Raw genomic sequence first — 21,543 nt, 5'->3', positions numbered from 1 at the left:
GGTGAGTGTCAGTGCATGCAAAGGACATACAATGTGAGACCCACATGGTTTGGTAGCACACGACCCTATCAACTTACCCACGTCGCTCAACTGAACGGGCTGAGGCTTAGACACCTTCCCCCGGACTCCCACTTTCGGGGAGCAGGGAGGGGTAAAACCCTCTGTGGAGTGGGTGGTAGGCAAGACAAAGGGGGGTGTGGGTAATGGGCGGGGCATGGAGGAGTAAGGGAGGGGGGGGGGAAAGAAAAGTTGAAAGGCGGGGTAAAGGAGGGCAGCGAACAAGAGGGTGGGAGTAGGAAAGGGGGGAAGGGAACAAAAGTGTCACAAACATTGGGCAAGTCATGCACAGGAAACTATACAACAAAGAACAAGAAGTGAGCATTCTTCCATGGTGTCTAATTGTATGAAGCCTATCATGCGGACTGCAACTTATCAAGCATTTTCTAGCTAAATACAGTCAAACCTGCTTATAACAGCTACCAATCCAGAAAAAAAAAAATCGTGAAAGATGGCCTTTATAAACAGGTGGCCACTATTGACAGGTTGGTGGCGAATTCAACACCATCACTTCATACCTGCACTACACTTTATAATAGACTGATGGCTGCTTAAACAGGTCTGACTGTGTGACAAAGCACCAGCTTTGAGCAAAATAAACTGAAATCATGTGACTTGTGCAAAGTTTCTCCTGGTTACTTGTCAAACTCGGTGTACAGCTGCCAAAGTGCTGGCCTAAATGTGGATCTAGCAGATTTATTGGTTATTTCTCCGAGTTTATACCTCCCTCCAACACAGTTGGAGTTTGTTGACTATCTATTGGGAGTTCAAATGTTAAAAATCTAACTTCAATTCAGTAGTGGCACTACACTTACTCTATGGTGAAGTCTTTGGAGAAATTAATAGTTGGTGTAGCATACACACCATAGTGTCCAATGAAGAACCTTTAATTCATGAAGCTAGGCAGTCACTATCTTTTAGTGTCACCAGTGATTTTGGTATTTGATTTTCAAAGCTACCATAGAGTTGAATTAGGCTCCAGTAACCACTGGTTAATGCAGTACCCACTAGTTTTACCATCATGCAAACCATTTAGACATTATGACAACAACAAAAACCACATGCACAGGAAATCAAGTAATTAACTTCATGGGGCACAATTGCACAAATAAGCAACTACTTTGTTCATTTCGATTAGGATAGTTTTTCATAAATACCAATGCTACCAGTGTTAAACCACTCCCAAAAGTCGCTATAAACATACTGATATCATCTGGATATACAGGACAAAACAAACAAGCAAAATCATAGGGCAAGCAGCTGGGCATATGAAATGTTAACGAACAAAAAATATGGACAAAAGTTCCAACAGACAAGTTGGGCAAGGGAACTGAACAGATAATGTGAGGATATTGGAATGGACGGAAATTGCCATATTTTGACTTATTTCTATTTTCTAGATAGTATTATATGTGGGGGCTGTTGAAGTATGACCTACACCACAGGATAAATTCACATGGAATACAACACCCTGAGAATTATGTCTCAATACCCAACCCCATTATGTTGGGATGTCTACAATGTTTCATAAAAATATGAAGTGTAATTTTAACCACAGTTCTCCATGAATATGGTATTTCATTCACCATTTGTTTTGATATGACTCTTTACATGATTTTAGAAGTTTTGTAAGTCTCAAGGACAAAAAGTGGAAGGAAAAGTGTGATTGTAAAGACAAAAAAGAGGAGGAAGGGGTTAAAAGTATACCAGAGGGTAATAAGATTCGCCCCTCTACTGGAGCGGAGGGTCTGCCCTTTCTTACCGACGGCTTGGCTCAGCCGGGCTTGCGCCTTGGCCTGCTGGTCCCTGCTGGAGGGTGCCTGAGGCTGGGGGGCCTGGCTGGGGATGGGGCAGAGAGCGTTGGGGGGCTTGTACTTGGTGGGGCCGTCCTCCAACCGCCGCCGACCCCCTTCCTCCTGCTGGTCCTGCTGCTGCAGTCGGAGGAACTTTCTGCGGAGCGTCGACTCGCTGGGACCCGGCAGGATGGAGCTGGACACAAGCGACAGAAAAAAATGGAAAAGGAATGTTTTACTCATGATGAACAGCTTTATGTGAAAGGCACGCACACATAGAGCAGTAGATGATGCAAATAACTTTGACCCATTCACATAAACAAATTAAAAGAGTACAATAATGTAAACTAGTCCAGAATCTTCACCCTCACTGATTTTCTTGTATTTCAAGGGTCAAAGCTGCTATGAATAAACAAAAGATCAGCTGCCATAAAGACTGGGTCTCATCATGCTGGTGGCTTAAAATTCACACTGCAGGAAAGAGACTTTTAGAGTAGAGGCATACCTTCTAGCCATAGCTCATCTCATAAGAGGGTTTAGTTGAGTGCATACAGCATACTGCAGTTAAATTTGCTGTGCAAAGTTGATACCTGTCAAACACTTATTATTGGGTGGGGCAAAAATGAAATATATCAGGGCTTAAAGTACACTTCTGCCCCACTTTCAACCCCCTCTTGAATGTTTCTTGGACTCTCGGAGGTCCTACGAGAACCAAAGACTGCCAACTTTCTCCCTCAGGCTCACCCGCATCCTTGACTCCCCAAATTTGGTCGAAACTGGAAGCAAAAGAAAACCAGTTTCAGGGGTACAAACCTATTAAACAGCACTGTAGTATACTGATGAGAGAAAAGGCATATTTTTTGAGAAAATATACTGCATAAAAAGTAACAGTTGACATCTCTGCAATTTTAACACTTGCACAAGTTCTCTCAGAACATGTGACCACAACGCTTCCTCCTCCCCCCCCCCCCCCCCCCCCACCATCTCCTTCCACCTCTTCGAACATTTTTGGAGATGGGTATCTGCTGCCCTCACCTTGGTTCTCCTTCTTCCTCGATCTCTCGCTCCTCCTCGCTCTCGTTACTGCTGTACTCGAAGTCTGTGCTCAGGTCCTCCACTGCAACACAAAGAAAGGAACAAGAGTTTCTCAGGTCAGTCATTACTACAAACTCATGACTACTGCTTGTTTTCGCTACTGCCCTTTGCTGAAGTAAAGAACAGAGTGAGAGTTTCACAGCTCAATTGCGGCTTACTGCTGTATTTTTGCCATTGTTCAAGCCTTCGGCTAATGTCAGGAACAGGAGCACATGTTTCTGGAAAAACAAGTGATCAAACAACTCACACTTACTGTGCTATTCATTCATCTGCACTCAGACCCTCCATTCAAAGGCATGAGTGTGTCTAAATCTAGTTAAGTATTCAAAATCATAATCACTGTCATTGATGCATTGCCATGTAAGAATAGCAAAACTAACACAAACAAAGAGGGGGAGAAGTTTTTGCATAGTCCTTTCGGACTTGAAATTCACAATCTCAAACTTGTGATTTCAAATACAGCCAGTGACATTGTATCAGAAGGCTGAGGGGAAAGGAAAAAAAAAGGAAATAAGATGACGCTCCACTTTTCCAACCCCTCCTCATCGACTTGTCATCTCTGGATGGTAAACAATCTCTCGTTTCCATGGCAACCACAAGATGTCTCCCAAGTCTCACCTCTCTTCTTCCTGGTCCTGTCTATATGGTCCTTGAGCTGGATGCGGACCTGTCTCTCATTGGGCAGGTCCTTGATGAAGGAGTGCTTCAGGAGGTGGTTGGTGTCCGGCCTCTGCTGGTAGTTTTTCACTAGACACTTGTCCACAAAGTCTTGGAATTTCTTACTCCTGCGCGAGGAAAAACCATCATGTGAATAAGTGACGATAATACATTTTGAGTGCAGATAAAGTTGTTATAGTTTTTAAATGTTGACTTCTTTTTTCTAGATTGATAGAATATTTCTAATTAGTGATGATGATCACTACATAACCTGTATACACCATACATCCGCAAGTCTAATTCTTCATGAATTAAACCTTCCTGAAAATTTGGCGAGTGGTTAAATTTGCAATCACGGGGTACAGCAATGGACAGAGATACCAGAAAGTATACATCCACTCACACAGTAGGTGCACCTTCTAAACTACTATCACTTACCTTGTTCACGTAATGTGTACAGCATACCAGTACATGTAAACGTAGACATCACATTCAAGTCGGGATCAGAGTTGATATGTTTTGCATGTTGTTAAATTCTAAAAATAGAATCTGACTCGCAAAATTTGCGCAAATAAAACCCCTCAAAATATATGGCAGTTATACGGTATACTGTAGATAGCAAATATCAAATGACTAAAAACGCAGACAGACTACACAAACTGCATATGGAATATGAAATCATGATAACTACCACAATTTGCAAACCTGTTGTGACTCAATATTTCCTTACTTTATTACTTATAAATATACTTGCTGGCTGGTTTGTTTATTTGTTTATTACAAGAGCATGTTTGTCACATCGGGTATGTCTTGTATGGCATCAAATGCAGCAATTAGGATTACAGAGTACATGGAGAAACAGCAAACGACATTCCTTGCTTTGCTTACCTGTTTGAGCTCACAAACCCATGTGACATTTTAAAAGGAATTGTTTGGCAATACATTCTAGTCTGAAAGAAATTAAAATCTCGGTTGCATTTTTCAAAATGCTGCCAGCAGTGTTTCTCATGTCATCTAAAATGAAGCTCTGAAAAGCTGCAGCTGAAATTGATCAGTAAACACCTGAAGACAAGCGAAAAAATGGCGAATGACAGAATTTTCCTTCATTGGAAGGATTTTCCCTCAATGAAAGGATTTTCCCTACTTTTTTTTTTTAAGCAATGATGGTAGTATTCAAATAAACCAATTCAGAAAAAAATCACTCCCATGGTGATATTTGTTCACAAAAATCCTGATACTGACAGTACTAGTTTTCAAAACTCTGTTGAGTGTCTCTTCACCTATATTTCTCAACATGTCAGGCTACACAGTAAGCAAAGTTCAACAACTTTGAAAATCTCAACATCTCAATGTGAAACCTGTATCTTTAAGTGTCAACAAAGAAGACGAAGAAGAGAGAAGCATTACTTTGGCTAACAACAGCGAAACTTGTTCTCACCACCCTTGGCTATATGATTCACAATCAAAACACCATCTCTAGGTGGACTACACTCTCAAATAGCTATTTCTCGCTGTCACCATGGATTCAAAAGTGGCCGGCTCGTTGAACTTTGTATTTTCAACGACAAAAAGTCCCCAAGTGGTTGTAATTCCTTTTGGCCTTGATGGATCAAACTGTGTATGATGCGGTATTCAATGATTAATGCTATTAGGATCATGAGTTTCAAGTCGCCTAGCGAGGACAGCAAACAGAAATAATAAAACGAAGGAATTGGTCTCACTCTGCGGTTATTGGAATGCCTCGTAGGAGAGAGCCACTTTTGGATAATAATAATAATAATAATGTCTTATTTACCCAGGGTAGCCTCTTCAGTGTTGCCACTGCTCTACCAGAGGGCCCTGCTATTTGGTGATAATTTCGTTTTCTTGAAAAAATGGCACAGCTAAACACTCGAAGGGACTAATGGTTGTTAACTCATGCTGAAACATATGGAGATATATGTACATTTTATCGAGTCCTAAATATTGAGATAAATGCACGTTTTGTTCATTAGTCCCACATATAGGGGCATATCCATGTTTTATTGCATAGTCCCACATATAGGGATAAATGTATGCTTTTTATTACATAGTTCCACAAGTGTGTATTCGTAGGGTTGTCATTTCACACTCTCTGTAGGTGCTGCAGAGCTGCAAATTCACACAAACTCAATGAACTACCTTTGCCGACTGCTTTTGTCATGTCACTGCAAAGGCGAGCAACTTACCATTTCTTTGACTTGAGCTTTGGTTTCGGATTTCTGGGAATCAGAAATAGCGCCCTCATTGGGTGCATGTCACACAGAGCTGTAAATGAAAAAGTCAGAAACAAAAAGACACATTTTACAAGAGATTTAGAAATGTCCATAGATTTTGTACAGGGCTTACTACAGTTGGTGGGCAACAGGCTAATTCAGTAGCAGATTTAAAATTAATTGCTATCAATTACTGACAGTAACTAACCTTCAAACGACGATCTTAAGTTTTGGGGGTCTGAAAGTGCCTCGGTGGTAACATACACAGAGTTGGAGGATGAATATAGTACATGACTACAGGACACAGAACACATATACAGAGAGATCTGGGCAGTGTGATTCTGGTAAAAAAACATAATTTCTGCCCACATTGCCAATCGCAATGGATGTGCTGTTGATAAAACTCCTCTGAACTTCAACACTAAAACACTAAAATATGACTTGGGGTGTGGCATGCACCGATACATTACAAGCTCTAACATGAATGAATAAAGGAAGCAACTGCACATTATTCAAAATATTAATATGGATCTCTTTTGGTTCTGGGTCCCATTTCCTAGAGCAATATGCAACAATTGCACAACTTACGCAAAGAGACTGCCAAACTCATTTTAGAAATAGGCCCCCAAGAAAAGGCCTTCATGGATAAAATATTTTACATGGCACGGGAATATCATCATAATCATTTTGACATGTGTAGCCAGATTAAAAAAAAACAAGTAGAAATTCACTGCAACTAATTGACATATTGCCCTTCATTGACATAAAAACAGCGATAAGGCTATTCATAGTTTGAGTAGTAGCCATGATAAAAAATCATGGGCATACACACTCGGGTGGAATTTGAACCCACAACGTCCTGATCACTATACAGGTATCATATCCACTAGACTACCGAGCTTTTGCCCGACAGCCAGTTATGGTTCATAAAAGTTCGAAAGTCCATCTTACGAGGCTGTCCCTCCGCCATCTCCAGGGCGGTGATACCCAGCGACCACAAGTCACTCTTGTTGTCGTACGTGGCATCGGGATTCTCGTCGCAGGCGATGACCTCCGGCGCCATCCAATAGGGCGTCCCGATGAAGGTGTTTCTCCTGCCGATGGTCTTGTCCAGCTGAGCACTGACCCCAAAGTCCACTGCGATAAGAAAAATGATGAGAAAATAATGAGATATGATGAGACAAGAGACAATGTATTGGTGTACCCTTGAGATAGTGCTTCTGATGTCTTTGTATCCCTGTGTATGATCACATCATTCATATTTTAACCCGTTGAGGACGAGTCCTGAGTATCCTCGGGCAAGTGTCTATGGGGAATGCGTGTTATAGCAAAATCAGTTCGTCCTCAATGGATTAAGAGATAGAGATTGCATTGACAGCCAGCCAGACAGAGTGATTGATAAATAGATTAACACATAGACAGATAAATCTTTCATGTTAATGTACAATGCCTGACTTGAACTTTTACCCACACACAGATAAGTGTAGATAGATAGATAGATAGATAGATAGATAGATAGATAGATAGATAGATGGGTACCAGCAGATACATAGATAGGTAGATAGATGGATAGATAGATCTAGATAGATAGATAGATAGGTAGATAGATAGACAGATAGATAGGTAGACTGACAGACAGATAGATAGACAAATAAATAGATAGATAGATAGACAGATAGACAGATGGATGGATACATAGATTGCGAGATAGATAGATATATATGTTTCATATCAGTGTACTGTGCTTGAGTTGAACTTTAGAATGCTCTCACTTTCTTATGTATGCCACTTCATGACAAAACAGAGAGTACAGCAAAAGGGCACCTTTGAGTACAATGTAGATTCATATGTGTACGTGTTCAGGAATGCACAATGGTATGTGACCTTGCAATTACATACCACATGATATGCTAGAAAAACAATACTATAAAAATCACCTGAAAAAAAAAGTGAGTAATATATGTATGTTCAGAAATTTTTCAGAAAATCCTCCCCTCACAGACAGCTTTCCCATTATGTCATCAAAATCATCAGTCACTTGAAAATAATAGTCTGTGTGAATTTCCTCCTTCAAAAAAACAAAATAAAAAAAGCTTTACCAGAGATACCCAACTCCCCCTTTACACCTTTGCCCAAAGAGGAGATAAAATATTCTTTCTTAGTTGTTACTGAAATATATCAAGCATGCATCATGAGCAATAAAGTAGCATAATTTGGCTTCTCCGCCCCTACTTCAACCTTCTTCTTTTTTTTTTCCTTAAAAGAAAAGAAAAAAAACCCCATCAAAGTCTGCCACTCGGCACTAGCAATTCATTATGCAAATCTTTGATGCATGGCAGACCCAGCCAAGACGACAGCCACGGCTGGCTCGGAATATCAATGCATCGCTCGTTGAGTCCCTCCAGTCCCACGAGCAATGCAGCCTTCCGAAGAGTCAAACTCAATATCTCAAGAAGAAAAAAAATACACACACACACACACGCATTTAAAAATCCCCACAGAGTCATGTGATACGATCACAGAACCAAGTTGGGCTGGTTTACCCCGTTGAAGACGAGTCCCGAGTATACTCGGGCAGGGGTCTATGGGAAATGCGAGTTGTAGCAAAATCAGCCCGTCCTCAATGGGTTAAAGCAGACGACACGGCAGAGCCCCTCCCCGATCGTCATGTTCTGATACAACACCGGAAGATTTGAATGAGATATCTCCAGTTCTCATGACTAAATCAAAACAGGTTTCTCAACACTTGCACGTTTATTCTGGTGGATGATATCCCACAAATAATCCATAATTCCTGGCACCATTCACTTTAACTGTGTGGTGCCCGAAGAAGACAGGACATAAAATGAATGAATCCATGTCTGAAATTATTCATCTCCTTTTAAAGGAGTGCATGTTGTAATCTGGCAGGAAGCTACAGCACTTGCCCAATTGCCCACGGCAAGTGAAAAAAAAAAATTACAGTCAGACAAGTATTTTGGAACAATGAAAAAAATGCTTGCCCGAACTGGGCAAGCAAAAAGTTTTTAAGCCACCTTTTTTTTTACTCCCCCCCCCCCTTCAAGCCCACAAAGTCAATAATATATAAGCCCAAAGATGATGACTGTTGAGTGATGCCATGCACTTCAATTCCATTTCAGCAACTTTCCGAAACTTACATGAAAAAGCCCCACTGCCATGCAACATCAAGTCTCCAACGAACCAATTTTGTTACTCCAATGTGTTTAAGCATGTGAATCAATGTGTGCTGTTTATTCAAATGATAGTCTTTTATCAAACCCTTGACCAACACTGCACACTGGCACTGGTCTGATGGTCCCTGACCTGTAAAAATCACTGTCGGACCAGTAAATATTTCGGGATTGGACTAGTAAAAATTGAAAAACTGGGTACCTACAGGTCCAACAGACAGGTCAGACCAGTAGAAAAATAGCTCAGTGTGCAGCCCTACCTTGACTTACAAGTGATTTTCGAAATCATTTTCTTATATTTTAGGACTTTCTCTTTGGGCAAGTAAAATTCATGTTCAGGCAAGTGTCCTCCAACAATCTGAAAATCTGATTGCCCGACCGGGCAAGCAGTTAGAAAAGAGAGAAGTTATAAATATAGAACCCTGAATCTGATGTCTTTAACTCTTTCTGTACCAGGAACTTTGGACAGCTTGTTTAATGCTGTAGGAATTTCTGTGCCAATCAGCACTCAAGGTGCACAAATGGAAGAGTAAAATAAACCAAACTGAACTGATGCTATAGTCAACTATCTATACTGACTAGAAACTCCTCCAGGCTTCGGATTCATGCCAACATAAACTTTTAGTCCACCGTGAGCGATCAGCCGAAGCTCGGAAGTGTGAGGATTTCTTACATGTGCAGCTCCTCGTGGATGATGTCACTGGACAAAATAGGAACTTTTCAATTGTGTGGACGCGGACGCCCTTCTTGTACTAGAGCGGTTCCAACTGACTGCAGTCAACTTGCTATGTCGGTGGTGTTATCACCCATTTGGATTTTCAGTGCACGCCGTACACGATGTACTGTTACGACGTCATGGCCCCGTCCCCTCCAGGGGGGGGTTGGCTATTGGTGCGCCAAGCGATGACGAAATCCCTGGAAGACACGTTCTCGATTCTGGCGGTGGACATGCTAGAGAACTTGGAGCATGCGCAGGTCCTATAAATGACATCATTATCTCGCCGTCCATGTCCGGGAAATGAAATCGAAAAGTCCCCAATATCCCTCCTTGACCCTGGCTTACCAAAAAGAAAAACAAGAGCAAAGAAAACAGAAGAAAACAAACGAACAACTCACCTAATTTGACCTCTGCATCTTCTGTGAGAAGGACGTTTTGACCTTTGATGTCTCTGTGGATGACATGGTTGGCATGGAGATGACTCAAACCCTGCAAAGGAAGAGGGACAGAAAGAAATCCACAAACAATGATTAAAGGGATGGTACAGTTTCAGTTGAGATGGGGCTTCAGGTTTTCCAACTTCTTTTGATGATATTTTTTCCTGAGATGATGAGAAACTTGTTATGAGATATGAATGAGCATATTGTAATTCTATGCAGAATTCAAAGTTTATTCATGAAAGTTGGTTTTGAAATGGCTGAAATATCCAAAACAAAGTGATCCTAATAAAAGGTGGGAACCATCTTTTTATTACGATCAGTGTTTTTGTTTTTGGATATCGCGGCCAATTCAAAACCGATTTTATTCCAAGTAAACTTTGAATTCCTCTTAGAATTGCATGCTCTTTAACATATCATAACGTGATTTCTAAGTATCTCGCAAAAGGTTAAAAGCTGACTCCTCATCTCAACCAATACTATACCATCCCTTTAAAGCCAAAACATAGTTCTCGTATACCTGCAGAACTATCAATTCTAGCTCCATTATGCACACATATTCATAAATGTGTGAAAGAGTGCTGGAATAACACGATTTTTAGTAGGGTAATTAATGACAAAAATGTGTAATATTTTAAAGAAAAAGGTTCACACAAAGTCCATGATCTCAGAACTTACCCGATTGTGGTTGCTATGTAATTTTTCACAATTATTGATAATTGACAAATCGGGCCAACAAACTTCTAACAATGCTGAACAGGAGGGCTATTCTAGTATAATAGTCGTGTACTGCAATCAAAATCACTCTGCAGTTTGGATCTCAAATACTCCAAAACAACTCATCATCTTGGCAGCCAGGTAAGCTTCTTGGTAGACCCTTTCCATGTATTGCAAGCAAATTCCAAGTGGTAACAGATACTCTTTTGAGTGCTTCTGAGAACTATGTTCTAGCTTTAAGCAACATAAAAAAGGGGGAGTCAACGCGCCCCAATACCATGATGTGGTGTCTCCGACATGACTTTATGGCAAACATATATATCATATTTCATGACTACAAATTTCTCTTTTGGAGGCTCAGAAATATCACTCCGTCAACAGACACATGAAAGAAAAATGAGATACTTAGGTACCTTTATGTATAATTAAACTCACTTACGAACTCATATTTGATTACACTACTTCTATGAAGTGCATACTTCCCCCCCCCTCCCCACCCACAAACACATATACCAGTACACACACTGTAACGTGCAATCAATTGAGTATAGACCGATTCAATTTCGATGACCTATTCACCTACCGCCGCTAGCGGCGCTATAACGGTCGCCATAACTGGGGGCCAACGGGGGCTTCCGCGAGCTAGCTACCCAGCGAGTTGCACTTGCAGCTAGCAGCCTAGCGTACCCATCGCGCATAGTTAGCCGGGCCTGGCCGCTGCGCCGCGGCCGGCGACCGCCGGCGCCGCGCTAATATTATAATTGTGATTGTTTACTCACTGTGTGGAAAAGTCATTCAGCGGCTTTTAATGCCCTTCTTTTGGACAAATTGAGTGATTCAGACATATTGATCTACTTTGAAAGCTTCAAAGGAAGGATCAGGAAAACACACCGTGCAGTTAATAGGGTACACAAATAACAGAAAAATGGAAATGGAAACTGCACGGCAGTGTGTGAAATTCAGACACCGCTGACGCATAATAAATCAAGGCAAAATTAAAGACAATTAAGTGAAATACAACGGTATAAAAATGCACAGATTTCGAAACAAACTATGTCTACTAGATTCTCTATTTAATTAGGTTATCACTGCATATTCGTAAAATATGTTGTTCATCTTAGAAGACAAGTTTAGATCAAAGATCAAAGAATTTGATAATTCACTGATTTTTTTTTTTTTTTTTTACAAATCCTTCGTGTCCTACTTGCCAAAGTTAGAATACACTTCCTGGCTAGACTGTATTATTATGACAAACATTTTACAGCCTACACTACAGCTAAATAAATGTTTCAAGATGCGTTAAATTCTTATATTGTTTGCACTTCTTCAATGTTCAGCACTGAATTAACCATAGGCCTATTCAATTTTGGCCTGGAACTCTGAATTTGACTTTTGATAAAGTGATACTTATAAATGAAATCATGGACGGTGGCAAACACTCGTTTCATAATCATACTAAGAAAGTATGATTTAAAAATCACTTTTGTAGATTATGATATTAGGCGTTAGCGTGATGTTATGCAAGGTTACTTAGACCTAAAACAGTAGAAGTTTTGGTTGTAGACATCAGGCGACGTAGTCGTTTCGTAAGTTTAGGCATATACGGCCTATATAGATCAGAAACGCCTAGATTTATATTCCGTTTGGCTGAAGTTATCGACAACCGTCGTGTAGGGACGGGTTCTAGAAGTCAATAGGTCTAGATCTAGTCTGGACTCTTGCCTAGATTTCTAGACAAGATCTAATTAACGTTAGACAGATTGTACCCTGCTGGCCCGACACTCCCGAGTAAAGCCTAGCCTGCCCTAAAATTAGGTTAAGTTAACTGATAGCTTGCAATTTATTGCGCCATATCTAGCTCAAGATTCTTATTCATTATTTGTATTTAATCATATATCAGTTAACTTGTCAACAGCCTAGGCTTATTAGCAAGACGTCTGCCTGCGCCTAGCAATAATTCTCCCCAGCGGTTTTTATTCTCTTCCACAAATGTGAATCTACGGGGCTTACACGCGAGTACCCAAGTCATCGCCAAAGAAATAGTCTACAAACATTCACGGATCGTGCCGATATTTACCTTGAAATTCAAGTTTTGGCTACAGCCGTATGTCATCTACCCATTCGCTCATAGTCGGTATAAGTTGTTTATTTATTTTTTTTTTAAATTAGCTAGCGAAAAAAAAAAGTAGACTCTTGTTGTCACAAAGCCAGATGCGTCGATCGCTGCCAGCGCCAGAGATAGCTAGCTGGCCGGCTGGCGCCGGGTGGTAAAAGCACTGGCTGCCGCTGGCACCCTTGCAACGCACGCAGGGCGCTTGCCGACCCAGCCTGTTTGGCCCCCAGTTATGGCGTCGCCTTAAGAGGGCGCACTTCCATGAACAGTCGCTTGAATCGGTCTATAATGTAAGCATCAGCTCCACCCCTGTTAATACGCAAGATAATTAGGCCTACCACTTTCATACTCAACATAAATGTGTATCTTGCCCAAGGCTTGCCTAACACAATGACAGGTAATGAACATAGACTGGATTTCCCTTGTATCAATAAGTACCAGTGCTTGTATGTGATGCGAACAAGTTCGCTGAATAGCCTACTACTACACATTGTAGGTCCTAAGGAAATAGCCATGAATATATCCACAAATCTGCAAGCACTGAAACACCATATCTGCATTGAAAGGCCCTATATGTGTTGAAATGCCAGAGGTGAAATTTCCACAGATATGATTAATGTGTTGAAACATGTCTGTAAATTATCATATCCGACAGCATTAATTGACAGTGTTTCTCATGTCACATTTACTGTGTGACTAGCATACAATCTGTACACTGGCTGAGGTTTACAATGTACTAGCGGCATGTCATCTTGATTCTCGTCTGTACCATACAAGTGTACTCGGCACCTAAAAATAACCAGAACAAAGACAATTTGTAGTCTCCTCTACCAGACCTTCATCAGCAAAAACAAAGCTGAATGCACCCATTCCTCTTGCATTAGATAGTCATGTTTATACATTGTACCGTCTATTCATATTAATTGTATGTTCTACAAGTGCAATAGATCAATCGTGTATTTGAAACAAAGACTATACAACATTTTTCTAAGACCTGGCAAAAATGGGTCACAAGGTGTACTAAACCCTGTCATGGTTTCATTGGCTGAATTAATAGACATGTTGATAAATCTGACCCGAACATGCTTGTCCTAATTTTGCATAACCAATGCCAGTCTCCTGGTTGAGCTTCCAACACACAAAGACATAGCCTTAGTCTTTGCAATTCAGCCACTCGTGTTGCATTATGCAAAGCACAACAAACTGCTGCATTGATCTATAAACGCGGAATTACCTGCAAGTGCTATGGCTGCAGAAAGGATGCAACGACTGTATGATCAAACAATAAATTGCAAACATGTTCATCACTTAAATAAAATTTCTTCTCAAATGTCACAGACTTTGTGCAGACATCACATACATGACTGTGAAAGTAATACCTTAAAGGTACCGTGTACCTTTGGGTGCAGTGATTTAAAAAATGTTCAAGATATCACAATTGATGCATACACTGTACGTGTACAATGTAGGTCTATTGTACCACAAAACATCCTACCATATAACAATTTTGCAATAAAGCCTAAAATATAAGAAGGTATCACTATTTTTCTCTATAAACCATAACTGTAGATGGATTAATCCAGAAATAATTTTATTAGTTACTATCGTTCACATTTTGTATATCTAACAATACTTAACATCAATTATACTGATTAACATTTTCATATTGGTTGTTCCTATCCCTAACTCACATTTTAAGAACTATTTTAAAGCACTAAAACTGGGTTTTTGTTTCATCTGTAAATGGTAAATAATGCCTTTAATTGTACACTGTGTGATAATCAGAAGATATAATCCTCTATTCATTCATATTTTGATTATGTGAAACTTCTTCTCGAAAGTTACACAATGTGGTACGTGACATAAAGACAACATCCACCACGACTTACAAAAATGAAGCATCACAAGCATTATATTACTATGTACAGCTGTACGGGCGCTCATAGCTTTGCAAATATATTGAAAATTCAAGCGAAACTCCGTCAAGGTAAATTCTAGCTACAGAAACCGAATCTGCTGTAGCAATAAATAACTCAAGACAATCCATAAATTGAGGACATTTTTTTTAATGCCTCCGCCACGAGTATCGTCGGAGGCATAATTTTTTATTTTATTTCTTTTTTAAGTATGACAAGTGGTATATTGTATGTGTCTTCATTGAGCGTGTTTCTACTGAGCGACGAAAATTCGAGGTGATGCCAGCCGATGTGTGGTGATACCGGCCGATGCCGGCCGATACCGGCCGATGCGTGGTGACACCTCAAATTTTTCCTCAGTAGAAACAGATCGGGTAGTGGCCGATGCCGGCTGATGCGAGGTGCTCCGTCGTCCATCTATTGAGGTGGTCGATGCGTGGTGACGCGACGGACGATTCTCAGTAGAAACACACCGGGTAGCGAAATTCGTGGTGTTATCGGACGTCTAAAATTTCTCCCCACGCTTTTCAATCGGTTCATCGCACACACTCCTTCGACACATGTGTACAAAATACGTGTGTACACACAGCGACCGTGTTCGCATCATGCTTTGTTTGTACCAATTCGCTTATGTATGTGTTATAGGCCCTATATGTTACGTTACATGTGAATTGTGGCATTCATCATCTATTGTTCGCGTGATTAACAGCCTCACTTATTGCATTACTAAGCCCTCATCACTTACTTGATTTTACACCGCGTTATTTCATTTTATATTGTCTCGAATCGCGAGAGTACCACATTAGTATGTCGCAGCCTTGAGAAAATCTCAACTGGACCCTCGATCTCCAAAGATTTCTCATCAGTCAGTGGCAGGATACCAGTATGTTAGTTCGGGGTATATTGGATGGGAAGACGAAGAGAAATGGCTTATCAAAAAATAGCCGAAGCAGTTGTAGCAAAGCAGGCCCGGTTCGGATCGTATTAACAGGCAGTGCGCGCGTGACCCAAATCTGTAACTTAAAAAAAAAAAAAATACCTGACTTCCGGAATCGCCGCATTTGCACGTCACCTTTGCATCACCTCGTATTTTATCGCTCAGTAGAAACAGCTCGACTGGTCGTAAAATACGAGGTGCTGCGTTGGACAAAATTTGTGGCGATGCCAGGGATGTGAGGTGCTCTCAGTAGAAACACGCTCATTGATCACACATATCTGAGAGCCTTTAAAACTTTGCTCGATCAAGAAGGGTTTTGAGTAGACAAAATATACTTAAAGGCCACTTCATTTTGCAATCAAATGCTTGATATTTTGTCAGAATGACAAAAATTTGTATGATTCACACAAATTACAATATAGCTGTAATTTGCAGAGTACATGATCTAAAAACAAACCAAAACAAAACACAGCAAACCAAACTAACAAAAAATTAAATTCTCTTCCTTATAGGGCTTATGGATTACAATAATTATGAAATCAGATCTGTAGCAGACACCATTACGGTTGACATCCAGTCAAAACTTTGACGCACATATATCCTAATTTACAGCAGACTTTTGTGGTTTACAGCTGTATGCTGGTGTAGTAAGAGTGCTTGCGAGAGTTGGTTGACAGCAAAGACAAATTTGGAATGCAATGTACATTCAAAATTACCTTAAAAGTACTCCCAGTTTCAAATATATTTCTGGAATTAAGTATCAATTAAAGTACTAAATTAAAAGACTCAATGGCCATGGGGCAATGAAAATTGATTAGTGCAGTCCATGACCAGTTTTGACAAATGTTTCACGTCTCGAGACACGAAGTGAAACAAGTCTCTGGGCGCCAAGAAGTCTGGGAGGCGAGACTAGTATCAAGGGACTAGAAATCGACCACAACCAAATATGCCTGGTATGAAGGCAATGTGAGTGTATAATGGGGAGCCGAGCTGCGAAACCAAGGCCCGTTCCAAGACGATGATCCAAGGGGTGGGAAAATTTCTGGTCACATGCAGCCTGCATTAAGGTCTCAAATATCCAAATGATAAAGAAATTAATATTTATGTCCTTATGACATATGATCACCATCTCAAAGCTCAAGAATTCTCAGAAACTCCCTCCATCTTCATTCCTTTAAAGGCAATAGGAGCACCTCTCTAGTTCAAAGAGCATACTGACACACAGTGAACATACTGTGTAGGCAACCAATGGGAGCAGTGATTTAAAAAGTGTTCGAGTTATCACATTTGATGCATTATGTGTTGGTCTGTTGTATCACAAAACATCCTACCATATAAAAATTTTGCAATGAAGCCTAAAATATATGGAGATTTATTATTTTGCCTTGAAAGATTGGAAAATTGCATAATTAAGCACACTACATAAAACTTCAAAAACAATATCCTAGTTTACATTTTAAAAAGCTTAGTTTCAATTCTTGAGGGAGGGGGAAAAACCCCTACAATGTACGAGGAAAACATAATTGTCAGCAGTTCCAAGAATGCTTAATTAGCGCACAATGAAATCTCAGACATAGAGGCTGTAATCTGATATCTCTATACAGCATGTAGTTTCCCTTCAATGATGTACGTACACTGGCACACACACACACACACACACACACACACAAATCGTCTGTCTCGACAACTTTCTGTTCATATACTGTAGTGATATTCATGCATGGTTATGTTCCTCCATCAGACATAATCACTCATACATAGGATGTTGAAAGACTATCCAAGCAGCTAATCATGAAACAGAAAAATCAATGTATTTCTTTTCTTTGATTTGAGAATCTTGGAAGGTACTATATCAATACTAATAGGTGTATAAAATTACTATATAATATACCTTAAAGGAATGGTATAGTTTTGGTTGAGATGGGCCTTCAGGTTTCCAACTTTTTTGTGAGATGAGAAACCTCTTATGAAATATAAAAGAGCATAATAATTCTAACAGGAATTTAAAGTTTATTTGATGAGAAATGGTTTTGAAATGGCTGAGATATCCAAAAACAAAGAGGTCCTCTTAAAACAAAAATGGGACCCCCTTTTTTAGGACCACTATGTTTTACCTTGTTTTGGATATCTCAGCCATTCTCAGCCATGATAACTATAAAGGCAATGATGATGAGGATGATAAATGATGATGGTAATTGCAATATTTTTGGTCATGTGTGTACCTAGAGGTGGCAGCAATGACTGTAATCACAGGGAGATAGAGCTCTGTATCCACAATTAAAGGAGACCTCCGGGTGATTTTCAGACTTTTACATATGAACAACTATAAAGTGGTTATACTGGGTAGTGAGTTTCAGAATTTGTATTGATTGGGATGAGGAATAGGCGTGTTTTCAAAATCTATAACAAATCACAATGAACAAAGCTGATGACATGGCAGCCTCACTACAAGAATGCATGAGTAGGGGTTCAAGGAAGCAGAACAAAAGAAGAAGGCATGCATAAATTCTACACAAGTGAACTTGTTAAGCATGTGGTATTGTAATGGATTACATTGTTGCATTTCTGAAATATGTGAGGCTCCGATGTCATCATCAGAGTATTGATTTCTCTACTCAATGACCACAATAAATTCCACAAATCTATACCTGGAGCTGTTGATTTATTTACTAGAGGATGTGAAATTATGAAAATCGTCCAGAATGCCCCTTTAAAACAGAGAAATGAACAAACTTTCCAACAGACCTTTATACATAAATCTACATATATAAAACATATCAGATGAAGAGAAAAAAAGAGCGAGGATATACATTTCTTTATTATTTCACACACAGATAAAAACTATTCCTTGAAGATTCCTTGAGAAAGAGAAGTCAGACCATGGATAGTGTGTTCCTTATAGTGATTACTATTACAACCTGCACAACGAGGAAAATTTGTATACCATCATGATACTGACTGGATTGAACAACTCATAATTATATTATCCATAATCTTGCATTATTCTAAAACGGGGTTGGGGAGCCAACGGGGTTGGAGGTAGGAGAGCATCTGGCATTTGCATTCCATGGACAAAGTCTATGCTTTTACACACTCCTAGTGAATTACAGGTTCAGTGTTGTATCATGCACGGTTTGAGCCGCATAGCATGCCTCTAATAAGCTAGAATTAAAGACACCATTTAATACTGTGGAGGCTAAATTTCAGAAGTTATCAAACTTTGCAAACTAAACTGTATAATAATGCTCAATTGCATGAATAAAACACACACACTCTAATGCACTTATGTATTGAAGAATTGTACTGTCAGTATTATATAAAGAGGTATCTATGAACAAATATCAATGTGCTAAAAAAGAAAAAGAAATATATTTACAGAATGAATTATTTTAATACTACTGTTTGTGGGAAATACCGAATATGGCAAATCCGATCACTCACATTTTTTTTTAACTTAAAAAAAAACAAGAATTTAGTATTTATTTTAAACAGCAGTGTTTTTACAGCTTACTGTAAAACATGATATATTCGCGGCATGAAATTTTCGCGAATTGGAGCTGACAGCCTTTTTCGTGGCATGAAAATTTCGCGAAGTGCCACTGGCGTTCAATGCATATAGTGTAAACAAGAACTTTCGCGTGCAATTTAATTTCGCGAATCTTGGTGCTCGCGAAATTCGTGAAATTAAAGTGCACGCGAAAATTCCTCGTTTTACAGTAATACTCTGAGCAATACCAGACAACACTACGTACCACGCAGCCGAGACCTGAAAACTGGGAACATGATTAAACAGTGCCTTTAATGTACCCTGTTAAATAAATTTAATACCCCATACATAATAAATGAACCTGGTATACAGCAGTGCAGTATACAGCATCTGCCAACAGTATGTCTCGTACCACCAACATCCTGGTTCATTTGCACTATGGCTAACTATGACAAAACCTGCTGCCTTCTCATTTTCATTCTATTTCTCAGGTTAATACTAACCTCAAATTAATTCTCCTAATGCCATAGACTAAACTCCAGCAATATTAAGAGAATTGAAGATTGTTCCCCTGCCATACAAAGTAATTATTTAGTGTAAGCGCATAAAACCAAACTCACAGATCAACACACACATAGAAATACAAAATCAAAGAATTTAACCCGCATGCATGGGGTTATTGCATATATCTTTAATCAGTTCCAGCATGTTTCCTTTGTGCAACATTGTGTTTTCTCATTCCTGACATGCTACTATGACAGATGTATATTAAAAAAAATTGTTCTCATATTACCATGCCCCCCCCCCCAAAAAAAAAAAAAAAAAAAATCAAATCAATTTATCTTTCTATCAAAATCTACACTAAGCTATGACCATTTCCTTCAATCATCTATTATCATGATTAATCAAATGATAATGCCATCATTTGTCAAGAACTCCTCATTTTGGTGAGAGAAAGAAATGGCACAACATTGAATACATCTCTAAATTTAGTTAGTTAAATAAAATCATATTATACATGTACTATGATCAAGATATATTATCAATGAAATTATTTTCCCACACTCTCTCCCAAAAAAGAGGCGTTTAGGTTCATCAAGAATGCTTGACAAAAACCTGATTTTAGTCTTCACGATGTGTCGAATAACAAATGAGCATGGCATGTCATGTGAAATAACTGTCTCCGAGCCAAAAATCACATACGATGTAGTTGTGTGCCCATGGGCAACATGGTTGTTACATGTACTTTTCTCTTGCATCTTCCATTCAATCAAGTTGGCAACTCATTTACCGCATGACATCATCTCTTTTATTTGATAATACTAGTACTTCCTTTTAAAGGTAAAACGTAGTTTTCAGAAGGGCTCACTACTCATCTTCCAACATTTGGAATTTGCTTGCAATGTATCGAAAGGGTCTACCAAGAAACTTGTCTGGATGACGTAACTTACCATGATGATGAGTTGTTTTGGAATATATCAAAATCAATACTTAAAAATAATTTAGACCAGATTGTTTGACTTTAATACCTGAAGCGCTCCCCCCCCCCTCCCAATAACAGAGAGTTGGTAGAATGTTACACGATGATCAATCTTGCCCTAGCAGTTGTATTTCCGAACAAGCAGCTTGCGATTCATTCACAAAGCTGAAGTTTGACAGACACTGCCATGGCCCAATTTGTAATAGATTTATAAAACATTATAGCAACCACAATCAGATATGCTATGATTGTGCATTACTGTAGGGTGTACCTTTTTTGGCTAATATTTTGCATCTTCATCATTACCCAACTGAATTTGAGGTACCATGGCACAACTGCACACATTTCTTATGCATACATGTCCATTTTAGAGCAAAAATTGCCAGTTTCTGCAGGCATAAGAAAACTATGTTTTACATTTAAAGGGATGGATTGCTATCCTTTAACGTGACTTGTACAAAATGCATACAGCAAGAGACAATTTGTTCATTGCATTGTCTTCAGTATCCACATTCTGTATTCAATCTTGATGGAACAATACCTTCAACCTGTTGGCTGTAACTGGAAACATACCATCTTGAGGGTGTCGCTCAAAAAGCACTCTTGTGCCAAATATGCAACGTTTTCCTGTTCCTGAACACAGAGAGTTCCATTCTTCCTTTCAATTTTCTTCTCTCCCCCCCCTCCTCCCCTACCCTACCCCCCCCCCCC

The 21,543-nt window shown here is 39.6% G+C and overlaps 1 protein-coding gene across 1 annotated transcript in view; it reads right to left on the bottom strand.

Annotated features, from left to right (window-relative positions):
- The window catches only part of LOC139735001 (mitogen-activated protein kinase kinase kinase kinase 4-like), a gene marked incomplete at its 5' end in the record, with an annotated part of 64,096 nt that overhangs the window by 26,828 nt on the left and 15,725 nt on the right, over positions 1 to 21,543 (bottom strand). The window contains 7 exons of the mRNA XM_071645776.1: positions 78 to 161; positions 1,820 to 2,046; positions 2,886 to 2,967; positions 3,564 to 3,730; positions 5,810 to 5,888; positions 6,788 to 6,973; positions 10,144 to 10,234. Coding sequence (XP_071501877.1) covers positions 78 to 161; positions 1,820 to 2,046; positions 2,886 to 2,967; positions 3,564 to 3,730; positions 5,810 to 5,888; positions 6,788 to 6,973; positions 10,144 to 10,234 — 916 coding nt within the window. The remainder of the gene's footprint in view (positions 1 to 77; positions 162 to 1,819; positions 2,047 to 2,885; positions 2,968 to 3,563; positions 3,731 to 5,809; positions 5,889 to 6,787; positions 6,974 to 10,143; positions 10,235 to 21,543) is intronic.

The sequence above is a fragment of the Diadema antillarum genome, unplaced genomic scaffold (assembly GCF_040938485.1).
Source record: "Diadema antillarum isolate AM-2024a unplaced genomic scaffold, OU_Dant_1.0 seq00000561_RagTag, whole genome shotgun sequence".
NCBI classification, from domain to species: Eukaryota; Metazoa; Echinodermata; class Echinoidea; order Diadematoida; family Diadematidae; genus Diadema; species Diadema antillarum.
The sequence above is the reverse complement of the archived record's forward strand: the minus strand, read 5'-3'. Positions and strand labels throughout refer to the sequence as shown.